At 34.1% G+C, this 14767-nt stretch overlaps 1 protein-coding gene across 1 annotated transcript in view; it reads left to right on the top strand.

Moving 5' to 3' along the window:
• LOC129234217 (glucose dehydrogenase [FAD, quinone]-like) overlaps positions 1–14767 on the top strand; it is an 82355-nt gene that overhangs the window by 19083 nt on the left and 48505 nt on the right. The window contains 1 exon segment of the mRNA XM_054868141.1: positions 13453–13599. Coding sequence (XP_054724116.1) covers positions 13453–13599 — 147 coding nt within the window.

Here is a 14767-nt window from a genome sequence, read left to right on the forward strand (position 1 = left end):
ATTCCTCCAAGGGGGGTGGAGCAATGGGACGTTTTTCGAGTTACGCGTGCTTGCTATTCCTCAGGAAGTAACTGGCGGAATCAAACAAAATTTGATCCATATGTTGGTATTAACAGGAACAGGTGCTGATTTAATTTTGGTGTCAATAACTCAAACGGGGGTTGAGCTATAGAACGTTTTTTGTCGTCAATTGTGACTGCTGTATCTCAAGAAATAATGAACGGAATGAAAGAAAAATTTATCGGCAAGTAGCCCTTAGTGGGTATAAGAACTGATTTTATTTTTGTGTCAACAGCTAAAAAGGGGGTAGCGCAATCACCCGTTCTTTTTTTCCATTTTGAGTGCCCTATCTCAAGAAGTAATGCTACGTTCTGGTTGAAATTTGGAATATATGTGAATCCATATGTAAACAGGCTTTGGTTCTATTTTGACGCTGATCGCTCCAAGAGGTGTTGATTTTTTTTTTTTTCGAATAAAAATATTTTTATTAATGCAACAATAAGAAAGATAAATCGTAATAGATTGTCGTCTGCGTATTTCTCGTGATTTTAATTGTATGGAAATGATCTTACTAATATTATATATGCGAAAGTTTGTCTGTATGGATGTATGTATGGATGTATGGATGGATGTATGGATGTTTGTTACTCTTTCACGCAAAAACTACTGAACGGATTTTGATGAAACTTTACAATAATATAGCTTATGCATCAGAATAACACATAGGGTAGTTTTCGTCCCGTTATGGGGGGCAAAACCCCCTTAGGGGGGCAATAAAACACAATTTTTGTATAAATTCTCTAATATTGGGATGAAAAAATACTTGCACATATTTACATTATATGTCCATCGAAAGCTCTGATTTTTCTGCTGAAGATGGCACCTGTTCGAAATTTCTAGGTAGAATAAAAAACGAGTTATGAGCTTTTTAGATCCATGTTCGAAGGCTTTCCTCAACTCAATACAGTATTTAGTGTATCATCTCAACTCCCTGTCGATAGCGGCAATTGTTGTATTGTTGACTATCTTTGCTTTTCGTGACTGTTCAAGGCTTTTCTCAAGTCAAATCTTGAAGTAAGATTTTTGCACAAGATTGGCAAATAATACATGATTTGGCTGATGATTTTCCACTTAAACGGAACTTTAATGTAATTAATGGTTTTTATTATTATTTATGCTGATTGAACACTTACTCATTATCCAAACAACCAGCAGATCGCCAAAATTTTTGCAGAAAGATTTCCGTAGCTGATGCATTTGGCAGTTTTTTCAACGTTGCTGTTTTTGAAGCCGAAGACTACGTCATAATGTTTCTCAGCTTTCACCATGTAAACAAAATATCGCCAATCAAAGAATTTTCAAAAGACTGTGTGACTTTTTTACTGTGTTAAATAATCCAGCAACTAAATTAGGCAAATCCATAAGCAGCACAAAAACTTTCATTAATTTTCCTTTTTGCACAATTTCAAACAATCACCAAATTGTATTACTTATTTTGGTAACATTTCGGATGAAACTGTTTAGCGCCATTTTATGGTGACCAAAAATATCTCAGCATCTGGCGACGACATCTCTGTAACGAAAATTAATATCATATCGTTTTACAAAGTAAGGAAAGAATGGGGGAGCATCATCGAAGGTAACCCGAAACGACTTTCGCAAATTCGGTAAAATCGCACCAAGAGCCACAATGATTGAAATTTCCCGAAATAACTAAAGCAAGTATAAGGGGATTACGAGCGCAGCTACTTTTTTTTAATCACTTCGTACTTCATTAGCCATATAGAGAAGGTTTTAGACTCCATGTTAAAAAAAAAGTATCAACAAATTAATCTTTTTAAATATGAGAAGATTAATTTCATGTTTTTTAAATTTGTATATGCTTAAATATAGTGCATTCGTTTCTAAATCAATACTACTTTGTTCTTTATACTTATTGCTATTTTAGTTTTATGGGTAAGGAAGAAACTCGATTTTTAATCACGTCAAAAAGATGTGTTTTGAATTCTTTCACTCAAAACAGAAAACAAAAGCAAGTAACGATTTTTTCTAATAATTATTACTGACCCAGGCAACGCCGGGTATTTTTGCTAGTAGGAAATATTATCGCAATGATTTAAAATTTTTAACTGTTGCCATCTTATGTTTGTTAACAAATAAAATATTTGTAATTCATTCAAGCAAGGCTTTTAAAATAACTTTCAATTTTCGCTCTTTGCTTTGCTTTCGCAATAATTCAGACATTGGGATGGTCGTCAAGTTTTTGCATGTGTAATTTTGTTTTTGTTAGGAATATTGCTTCCTCGTCAAGCATGAGGAGGGATCAGAAAAAGGAAAAATATAGAAGAAAGTTTCGTGATGGCCACAACATACTAGTTTTTCTTTGTTTTGCGTCATGTATTATATTTTTGTGAGATCGGGTATAGAAGAAAAAGGGGGCGGATCAATTGGGGCAAGCTAAAAAGTTTAAATCAGATAGATTTCTTTACGTCTTTGAACGTCACTTTGATACTAGCAGTTTTTTTTTTTTCTGCAAATAAAATAAATTCTACGAGCGCAAAATTTTTATGTGCTCGACTTGTTTTACCGGTTACATTATTTAATGATGTAACCGGTGAGATGAATACATTTTAACACAGAAGGCACATCAAACAGCAGTTTATTACTCACCTTTCTCATGAACAAATTAAAAAAAATATAGGGCAAGATATATATATATATATATATATATATATATATATATATATATATATATATATATATATATATATATATATATATATATATATATATATATATATATATATACAGGTTTATTAAGCTTGAAAAAGTATAAATTTTGCTATAATTAAAAACATCCTAGACATTGGCAATTTTTAAAAACCAGTCATCTTTAAAATCGTCTCTTTTTCTACAAAAACAAATCCACACTAACAGCTTTCGTTTTGCATAAAAACGTTTTACTCCAATTAAGTTTTAATTGTTAAAGATTTGTATTTCGTATGATTTGAAGTGTACAGATTTGTACAGGTTCTGTGTATGAAAGTAAATCCCGCTGAACCTACAGAAAATGATCAGAGCTTTCAAGCGGTACCGTTGGATGGAATTGAGTGTCTGTAACAGTACAAAATGTCAGTTGGAAGATGGCCACGTTGACGGAAACATGTTCGGAAGTGGGATAAGGCTTTGGGAGGTATTGGTACACCATCCTTTACATACACGACCTCGCCCCAAGTGTTTTTTTATTTATTGGGACCTTTAAAGAATCACTTGGAGTTCCGGCATGGAATAAACTATCGTCAAGAAATTGAATCCACATCAGGATGGCTTACTGAACCGCAGTATCAGTTCTGACCTGCCGATCTCCATGGTAAGTGTTTTTTCCTTAAGGTCCAAAGAAGTGGAAATCACTTGGTGTGAGGTCGGGACTGCAAGGAGGGTGGTCCAATACATCCCAAAGAAAAAACCTTATCAAACTTCTTGTTTCTTTGTAGGGGCAAGCCATCTACTAACTGACATTTTGTCCTGTTAGTTAGTTTGTCCTGTCAACTTCGACTCCTTTATCGCAAAATAAGTCCAACTCCGAATCCGCAAACACTGGCAGAAATTCGGACTTTAAGGGAAAATTACCGATTCCTATTCCGAGTCTTTTAATTAAAATATTTCGACTCCCGAATCTGAATCTTTTACCTAAAAATTAGACAGACTCCGACTCCGCAGCTATGGTTTTTACTTTGAATCAGTTTATCATTGTTAATATGATTTGTTTTTTTCACGCTATAGTGTAATTTATGTATTGAGTGTTTGTCGGCGAAATTCAGAGTCCTTTATGTTTCTACATAAAGATATTCGCAGACGATTTTTTTTTTTGACAATGAATGTTATTTTTTACTTCCTTTTACAAAAAAGGAAGTATTGTATTCACGAAAAAATTTTCACCCAAGAATCGGCCTTAATTTCCATTTTGCTCACCCCCAAATGAATGTTAAGTTTTCAACCCGACCACACGTGGATATGTGCCTAGGAACGTACAGACGCCCAAAATATCCATTTAGACGATCCTCGAGTTCATTACAACGAGTTTTCTCGTGACGTCTGTATGTACGTATGTATGTGCGTACGTGCGTATGTGTGTATGTATCTCGCATAACTCAAAAACGGCATGTCCTAGAAAGTTATAATTTGGTACGTGGACTCCTAGTGGGGTCTAGTTGTGCACCTCCCTTTTGGTTGCATTCGGATGTTCCTAAGAGGGTCTTTTGCCCCTTTTTGGAGGGAAATCATTGTTAATTTCGATGTAAACTCAATTGATGTTATAATTTGGCGGACACTTGGGGATATATCGCCAGTCTTTTGGCCGCTAAGTTTTGTCGCCAACTTGCCGACAAATTTGGCTTTTTTTTATTTATTTATTTATTTTTTTAAAATCTGGTATCAATTCGGCCACTGTTGGTGATATTTAGAGAGTAAACTATTGAATCACATTAAAATTGCCAATAATGGGAAAATGACATTAAATTGGAGTAAAAGGAAGTCATGTGATGCACACATCAGCTCGTTTTAATTTCTTTTAAAAGTACATCTATTCATTTTTAAAATTAAATTCTGCAAAAGGGAAAAACGCGATTTTTTTTTTTTTGATATTATGTATTCTTTTTAATGAGCTTTTTATTTTTTGTTCTTTTTTTTTGAAAGCAATTAAATTTTTTTTAATGTAAAAAATATATTATCTGTTTATTTCTTTCTTTGTTCCTTTATCTGTTACTTTATTTGATAGTGCTACTACTTTATTCGTTCGTTTATTAATTTTTTGCGAAACGATTTGTTCAGATGAGTGAGGCATTCTATATTTCTTGAAATCAGATTAAAATGTTGAAAAGTTACGTTTGAAATAATTTGTTATTTTAGCTAACTTTGGGAATATTGATCAGATACTTGTAAGTCAATACTGATATACAGGAAAGTAGGCTCGTTTACTTCTGGACGGAACTTCTTGTCTATACTGAAATCGTTTAGCAGCATCGTTAAAAGTAGTTTTCAGGTTTTGAAATTGCGCTTTGATAAACCTTCGCTTTGTTCCCTTCTGTTCTTGACAATTTTCCATGCAATTGAAAAATCAGAAAACGACTTTTTTCTTTTTTTCCCTGCGCACTGTGGGATTAGAGGAAACGAGCTAGCTGATGCTCTGGCCAAGAGGGTGTCTGCTATTGTTGAACTACCAAATGAGCCAGTCCCATACAATGCAATAAAGTTATATATGAGGAAAAAATCAAGATTTTTTTTTTTTTTGGCAAGACCTCAAAGCTAGAAGCAACCACAAAGTTTGGTTTATAAACCGTGATTTTGTCCCTTCAGCACCAAGAGCAGAGTCAGTAGCTTTGTTTCGACTTTTAACTCGCCATGACTGTTTACCAAAACACCTTCACCGCTTGAGGATTGTCAAGAGTCCCAATTGTCCCCTTTGCAATAGGGAAGTTGCAACCTATTTAATGTTCATATTTTGGCTATTGGATATTGTTAATTGACCCTCAAAACTAAAAAATTCACCATCGCCGAATTTTAAAACACCGTGGTTGATTTTTAATGAATTTTTAAAAATTCACGCTCAAAAGTGCGCACTTCTGAAACGTCACGAGCCTACGTCACAGGGCGCGAATGGGCAGCCTTCCGCCGAAGATCCCTTGTTTTCGCTAGGGACATTTTGAGCGCGCTGATATTTATATTTTTTAGAAATTCAATAATCCTTTTGAACACACTATGGAGGCCGGATTCGTTAAAGCACAATCTAAATAATCTTCCTCAAGTAACACCAATGAGATATTCGAATATTTTCGAGAGGATGAGAGGTTTAATGTTCCAGAAACGCGAGGAGTTAAATGCGAGGAGAAAGCCTTTTACGTTTCGTCTTCGAAGTCGAATGCGTGACTTTCGCTTCTCCCCTATCAGAAGAGGGGATGACGTCACTTCCTATGCCATTTGACGTCACAAGGGCTTGAACTTTAAAAATTAATTTAAAAAAAACTACTTATCGTATCGCAAAAATTTTTTCACCTATGATGTTCATACATGTTACTCTATCATATAAAAATAAAATTGAAAAATCGAAAACTTCCCTATTCAAACGAAGAAATGGTCATTCGTCACCTGCACACTTGCACCCAGCTTTCCAGACGTAGCCTGTGTGACCGTTATTGGGAAGCAAGAGAGCGTATCGGCAGCTAAATATTTCACTCGATTGTTCCTGTATTGTTCCTTATTCTGTGTATTTTGTTTGTTTTTGCTGTTTTGTTCTTTGTAACCTTTTCTTGCTGCCAGCCATTGGAAACAAAAAAAAAAAAACTTTTTTCTTTTTATCAATGGGGTTATTTCCTTCAGTCAAAAGTATTACTTTTTGGCACTGAAATTGATAGAATAAGCAAATAAATAAATAAATAATTAAATGATTAATAAATAAATTGGGTCCAAAAAATACTTTTATTTTCCCGACAGTTATTTTTTAATTAATTTTTTGAAATGTTTTTCAAACAAATGATGCAATATGGTTTCTATCGCGGTTCCACGTTATAAAAATCAAGAAGCGAATTAAATATTGCGCTCTACGCTTGCTACTAACCATATCGTTGCCAATACACGTGAATAAAGCTGCGAATTAAATGTTTCGCACTGTGAATGGCAACACTGAATGGCATTTCATCATTTGTGATGTCATCGGCAGAAGCCGTAAAGAATGAAAGCGCTCTGATTTAAGTATTATTTTTTAAAGTATTAAACTTAAACAAATTATTTAAAAAATGGTCAGATCCTATGTTTTTAAGCATGCTCTTTCAGAGAAAAATACTTTTAAAATTTTGGAAACGACCCCATTGTTCGACGTTGTTATATCTTATCAAACTAATTTTCTATTTTGCAATAGGGAACTGACGAGCTAGCTTAAATAAAAAATTTTTTGCCTCCACTTCCTACTTCAAAACTGTAAATTCGTGGGAAAAACAAAGAGCAAGCCTCAAGTTAGAAAAGCAATCAACTTTAATTTATAAATTTAATTAACTGTCTTTTCTTGAAATAAGTTTCTTTATTACAGAGAGTACAAACAAAGCGTCGTTTGCCCAGTAACACAGAACTTCAGCGCCCTGTATTTGCACAATGATAAAGCTGAATCCACAACTTTTATTACTTTCTGATGACTTACGAGAGAAAAGACGTAAATGGCACGAGAGAAAGTTATCGTTACAGCACACACTGCGCTAGGGAGTGACAGCGCTCTGTGTCGTCAGTTTTAAAATTATCGCGACTGAATCAACATGCTTACCAGCGGCATGGTCTACTTTTGCCATATCCAGACAATCTCTGGCATCTATTCTGAGGTCTGTCACTCTTCACAATTTTACGACATTGATTGAATGAGTTCATTACTTGGCTTTTGTGAATTTTTCTAATTGTTCGAGATTAAATCAAAGCATTAGTTATCATAGTATTATACTAGCAGTTCTCGCACCAAAGACCTCTCTCACAACTAACAAAGAATTCAAGTCCTTTGCATTTTTTTTTTCAATTTTTTTTTTAAACTATAGTTTTACATAAGTTGCTTAATACCCTAATAAAGAGGTGAATGAATTCCCGCAGGCCTTAATATTATATGTTATTCAAAAGAGCTCTTTTTTATGCACTAGATAAAGTTTGTTCTAATTTTCTCAATTGGCTAGAACTGGAGCTTTCTTAGTTTCTAATTTGTTGAAAAACCCAAGTCAAACTCAGTTCAAGCAGTGAGCCACAGAGTCAACTGTTACTAGAGACTGCGAACAAGAAAATGACTTTTCAAACGTTACGTAAGGCTATTTTGCTATGCCCAGTAGCCCCCTTACCAACTTTAGCAGTGAAGTTGGGTAAAAAATTAGTTCGACCCCCTCCCCCTCCTTGAGGGAGATACAAAGCAAAGCAGGTTCGCTGTTTTTTTTGTTTGTTTGATTGTCGTGTGTATTTTTAATCCAGCTCTTTTTTTTCTTCGACTGAGAGCAGAATTTTTATATTGCTCTCATTATAATGGGCGCTTGAATTAAATTCTGTTTTATACAGGAGGTGAGTGGGATTTTCATTTTGATTTAATCGCAAGGCGTACGTAAATCAAATTTTTCATGGCACACGATTTATCTCCTTGAGAACCAAATAAAGTAGCAGAGCAATCTTTATTGGTTGGCGAGCACGGAGGTGAGCCCCCTGGTTAATAAAAAAAAAAAAAGCGAAAGACGGAGAGAAGAAATTGAATATTTTTACTAAATTAAAATTTTCGCTATGAAGGACTGCACCCAAGTTTTGATTTACTTAGGGATTCTAAAAAATGTAATTTTGCATACATTTCAATTTATTCTTTTAGATCATTAATTCATTCCGAATATCAAACGAAAAATGCAATCATAAATAGTAATATTTTAAAAGCTATGACACAATACATGAAACAATCATTAAAAAATACATTTTCTGTGCGAGAGGTATTCACCCTTTTACAAAACGGGGAACCCTTGAAGCTGACCGTTTTTTAAGGAACTTCTTAAACAAAGAATATATATGGAATAAGATATTTAAGCTTTATACTACACAGACTTACAAATTATTTTTGTTTTATCATAATACAAATATTTTACTGAAATAATGAATGTGAACGCAGTTGGGAGGTTTGTTGCTTTCCTTAAATATATTCTATGAGTAATAATTTGCGTCTATGGTTACTTCCAGTAAGTAACAGTTTCATGCAAGAATGAAAAAGAAAGAAAAGAAAAGTTTCGGTATTGAAAAATGTTTTTGCTAAAGAGTTACACATTCTGGAGATTGACCCATAAATGAATTAATTTAATTGAACGTATTGTAAGAAATTCTTCATTTTGATACGATTTAGAGAATTGTCATTCTACTTACCGAATGTGCCGTTACTCAGGATTTAATTTTAAATCACCACAAACAGTAATAGATCGCTAATTATAAATCACACAGCGAGCAAAGGATCGCTGCACTCACTATCTACCAATCACAACACAAACAAGGAGTGAAAAAAGGGGTCCATGCATTTGAAGCAAGTATATAATCACTCATTTGTGTCTGTGTTTGCATTTGTACACAAACATAAAACTCTTTCAATAATTAAAAATTCCTGTCAAACGACAAACACGTAAAATGCATGCAGAAAACATAATGAGCAATGAAGTGTGTTAAATCTGCGTTACAGCAGTCAGATCCGATCAAGTAGGGCTAGAATCGCGTCGATTATCTTCCTTCGTGTCTTGACCTGACGTAAAATAACTATTCAACCACCCCATTCTTCACTTGATAGCCACCTAGGCGGTTTTCTTGTTTCACAGTTAATAATACCTGAAAATATGGAGTGTCATTGCCTAAAGGGGTTGAAGAAGGAAATAACATCCATGGTACCGGGGGAATTGAACCCACGACCTTTGGCAGTGTAAGTGAAGCTTCTAACACAGAGCCCCGAAGGCCCCACTTGGGCAGTTAGTCCAAATATAATTATATTGATGTTGAAACGGCCGTCTTGTACAGCCAAGCACATCATGAGGCTTATAAAGATGGAATTCAGAAGTTAATTGCTCAATGTAGTACGATAAGTACTGTAATATTAGTAGTTTTTGTGCTGAAAAATAAATTAAAGTAGAAGCTTTCTTTCTTTACTAATAATAAAGCTGAAAGTCTGTCTGGATCTCTGTCTGTCTGGATGTCTGGATCTCTGTGATGCGCATAGCGCCTAGACCGTTCGGCCGATTTTCATGAAATTTGGCACAAAGTTAGTTTGTAGCATGAGGGTGTGCACCCCGAAGCGATTTTTCGAAAATTCGATTTTGTTCTTTTTCAATTCCAATTTTAATAAAACTTTATCGAACTACTTATCACTACGTGGAAGAGTTAAATTACGAAATTACCGTAACGTGGAACTGTAACATTGTCGAGCAAATGAACATAGCACATTGGCGAGAAATTTGTCTTCCATTATTTGTAAATATACAGGCGAACCGAATGACCTTTTAATTTTCAACTACGGGCAAAGCCGTGCGGTACCACTAGTTAGAAATAAAACTGCTGAACCGTTGCTATTACTTATTTTTATTGTAAAACATTAAAAAACACTTCCAAATAAATTTTGAAATGATTATACCTTGTTTAATTGCCCATTTATGAAATAATTAAAAATATATTAAAAAATTTGTACCAAAAAATTTTAACAAAAATTCTTTGATATATTTGCTGGCAATGTCTTCAAGAGTTCAAGTACCGAAGTGACAATGCGATAACAGACACACATATATTACTTTGCTTAGCTTTAGAAATCTCATTGTTAAGGCATTCGTAAATAATTCAAAGGCAGTTCAAACAATGATAAGAATGTGACATTTGAACTATTTTGTAGCTTCCATTCTATTACTTAAGTTTTCATTTTTCTAGTTTCATTTTATATTCGTGTACCAGACAGGGAACCAGCATTTGTGAAATTTAACGTCCTCTGTGTAAAAATGCAAATTATTCAGCTGTTCAGTATAATCATTAAAAGGTTTTAAAATCTACGTTTAATGGTTTTAGAAACAGATCAGGTAAACTGAGGTTATAAAACGTGAGATTGTCTGACTAGGAACAAGAGAGAAAGCAGCGAAAAGGTAAAATCTTTGTCTATTTTAAGGGGACCGTGTACCTTCCAAATAGCTCAAATCGGTCAAAAATATGATTTTTTTATTCCGTGGAAGTAACAATATATGAAGTGTGCTGAATCGTATGAAAAAAACCTCTTGTTGATCTGATGTTTTATCGCAAAGTTTAAAAAAAGAGTAAACAGAGAGTGTTTTCGATTAAAATGGCTGTAAAACATGTAAACAAAGTCGAAAAACTAAGTAAAACTAAGTGTCAAACATGTAAACTAAGTTTCAATAAATTCTTACATTGGTATTAATTTCAAATATTTAGTCATCGTGAAAATATCTTTCGGGAGGTATTAAAATACGGAGATCATGAAATGTAGGTGAAATGAGACTTTAACGTCATTTATCTCGGATTGGAAAATTCGATGCTGACACAGATTGAAACGAGCTGATGTGTGCATCACATGACTTCCTTTTACTCCAATTTAATGTCATTTCCCCATTATTCGCTATTTTAATGTGATTCAATATTTATTCTCTAAATATCACCAACAATGGCCAAATTGAAACCAAAAAAAAAAAACTCCGCCAAATTTGTCGCCAAGTTGGCGACAAAACTTGGCGACCAAAAGACTGGCGATATATCGCCAAGTGTCCGACAAATTATAACGCCACTTGAGTTTACATCGAAATTAACAATGATTTCCCCCCAAAAAGGTGCAAAAGACCCCCTTAGGAACATCCGAAAGCAACCAAAAGGGGAGGTGCACAACTAGACCCCACTACGAGTCTATGTACCAAATTTCAACTTTCTAGGACATACCATTTTTGAGTTATGCGAGATACATACGCACATACGCGCATACGCACATACACACATACGCACATACATACAGACGTCACGAGAAAAGTCGTTGTAATTACCTCGGTGATGGTCAAAATGGATATTTCGCGTGTCTATACATTCTTAGGCACTTTTCCGCATGTGGTCGAATCGAAAAAAAAACTCAACATTCATTTGGGGGTGAGCAAAATGGAAATTAAGGGCGATTTTTGAGTGAAAATTTTTTCGCGAATACAATACTTCCTTTTTTGTAAAAGGAAGTAAAAAGCTCCATGCGACTTAATTTTTGTTCGATATGCTTCAAATTTCAGAATATGCTACTTTGGTAGTAGTTTCATAAAACTGGGTATGCATTAAGGTTTAAGATAATTTTATGGTTGCTTAAAAATATTAAAGTTTTGATTTTTATGTAATATTTGCAACAAAAAATATTGCTTTACGCGAAAAAAAGTACTGTGCAGTTAACAATGGACCAATCCTTAAATGGATACCCAAAGTTCTTGGCAATGTTCTGTTCTCTGATAAAATGCAAATTGTTTGAGAACAAAGCAAAAATTGAGTCGCATGGAGCATTTTAAAATTTTTATTTTAAATTTCAAAATCTTCAATTTTAATAAAAAATTTATTTTGTTGCATTTTTTTGCTTAATATTTTGCATGCTAATAAACTTACTAACTTTTATGCTCAGTTTCATATTTCAAAATTAATAAATAAAAGAAAAAGCTTTCAAGGTCCACTGTCCCCTTAACATTTTTCCGAAGCAAAGCGTGCGAATTTAAAGCCGGACTTGTTTGCTTTGAACATAAATGAATTCCTCATTCATTGGGCTCCTCTATGTAGCAAGCTTGCTTGTTTGAGTTGTTTCGTAAAAAAAATATAAAAAAAATTACAAATAAATCTTTAATAAAGCTGAAAGTCTCTCTGTCTGGATGTCCGGGGGATGTCTGGATCTCTGTGACGCGCATACACTGTAAAAAAAACCTGTAAATTTTGAAGAAGGTATCCGTATTTTTTACAGAAAAAAACTGTTCGTAATAAAATACAGGATTTCTCTGTTTTTTGAATCTGTAACCGGTCATAAGCGTTTACTGTTACCTTCGCTTCACCGCGTACTTTGTTTTTCTTCGAAATTTCGCCCACCTGTTTGGATTTTGGTTCTCGTGCTTGAGTTTTTTGATCTTATATTTATTTAAAGCGAGTAAGTCTTAAATCGTTTGCAACTTCCATTTCATTGCATCCTAATCAATATTTTATTATTATGTTTTTTTCTCATCTGTTACAGAGGCATATTCAGAAATTTACCTTTGTATACATGTATTTCGTAGTAGTATAGTGAATATTGAAATGTATTTATGAAAGTATAGTTTCATTTTTTAATCTTCATAAAATAATAAATCAGCTTGAATAAATAAAAAAAATGCGGAAGATTTCTGTAAAATAAACGGAAGAAAACTGGCGTCCTGGCTGACAGTTTTTTTCCGTAAATTTTACGGATTTTTTTTACAGTGTAGCGCCTAGACCGTTCGACCAATTTTCATGAAATTTGGCACAAAGTTAGTTTGTAGCATGGGGGTGTGCACCTCGAAGCGATTTTTTGAAAATTCGATTTGGTTCTTTTTCTATTCCAATTTTAAAAACAAAACTATCATAAGATGGACGAGTAAATTACGAAATTATCATAGCGGGGAACCGTAACATGGGCACAAGCTAATTGGCTAGAAAATTCACCATAAATTATTTGTAAATATACAGGAGACCCAAAAGACCTTTTAACTTTTCTATTACGGGCAAAGCCGTACAGGTACCACTAGTAAAAAATAAAATAAATCGTGTCCCGACTGGAATATTCACTTCAAAAAATTGACCCAATTGCTAAGTATACTGTGACCACCTATGATTTGAAATATAATAAACCTTTTTTGTATTGCTTTCATTTAGCAAATATTTTTAAGTGAAGCAGAATTACCTATTTTTCAGACAATATGGATATAGCTGCTGAGAGGGCGTATCCATCTCCTTTTGCTAATTCAACTCTTTTTCCGCTTCTGCTCATGTCTCTGGCATCGCAAAGACACACGCCAAGGACGAAAACTACGTTTCGAGAGGAATATGATTACATCGTTGGTAAGTGTTTACAATCAAATACTTATATTTAACATTGAAAAAAGGATGTCCATTTGAGACGTTACTAATCATATTCTACTAATAACAAAGCTGAAAGTCTCTCTGTCCGGATCTCTGTCTGGATTTCTGTCTGGATCTCTGTGACGCGCATACACTGTTAAAACTACAGGTTGCGTTTGGCACCTTTCAGGGGTGAAACGCTTGTTCACACCAGCGACACCCGAAAGAGAGCCGAAATTGCACCTTTAGCAAGGGTGAAAAACTGGCTCCCTTCACCTAACGTGCACCGTAGGTGAAAGATGGTACCGTAGGTGAGAAAAATGGCACCTTTATTGCTTCCTATAGAGATTCCCCCGCCCCCCGTGTTGTGGGAGTTTTTGAATACAATTGTGTTTTATTTATACATACTAAGGCATTTGATCACATTTCAACTTTCGAACATAGTTTAGAAGTGTTCATGATTTTAATTTGTCTGTTCGTGCACTAATTTTCTTGCGTTCACACTTGGACTGCTCAGTAATTAATATGTTGTTGACAACTTTTACTGCATGATCCGTACTGAAAATGAACAGGGAAGGTATTTATCAATCATTTGCCGGAACAACCAGAAATATTAGGTAACATTAGATTAGAATCATGGGAAAATAAAAGCGTTTTATTAACGCTTAAAATTTTAATCGAGCGTAACATATCAATACTTATTATAAGATTCAATATTTGAGTATCCTTATGCGTACAAGATAAATACTAATTTAAAAGCCCTTCTTTCCAATGTCAAGTTTTCCGTCAGATTAAAAATAAAAACGAGTAGATAAATACATTCGCTTCATGCAATAATGCCCAAGAAAGATACGTTAACCAAAACACGATGTGAAACTCATGAGTCACACTGAGTGAGAGAGATTTCTTTTTACGCGATTTTTTTTTCCCTCCGCCTTTGCTGCTCTGTTCGTTTTTACTACGTAGTTATTTCATTGAGAAGAAATATACACTAGTATATAGGCTGCTCACGTCGCGTCGATGCATTTTTATTCCGGAATTAACTTTCAATTATCAGCTGATTTAAAGTTTTTATTTTTAATGTTGTTGTTGTTCAAGATAGTACTGATAGATATTTTTAGGTAACAGTTTTGCATAATATATAAATAGCAAGATATTAAATATTTAA

Source organism: Uloborus diversus, chromosome 1 (genome assembly GCF_026930045.1).
Source record: "Uloborus diversus isolate 005 chromosome 1, Udiv.v.3.1, whole genome shotgun sequence".
NCBI classification, from domain to species: domain Eukaryota; kingdom Metazoa; phylum Arthropoda; class Arachnida; order Araneae; family Uloboridae; genus Uloborus; species Uloborus diversus.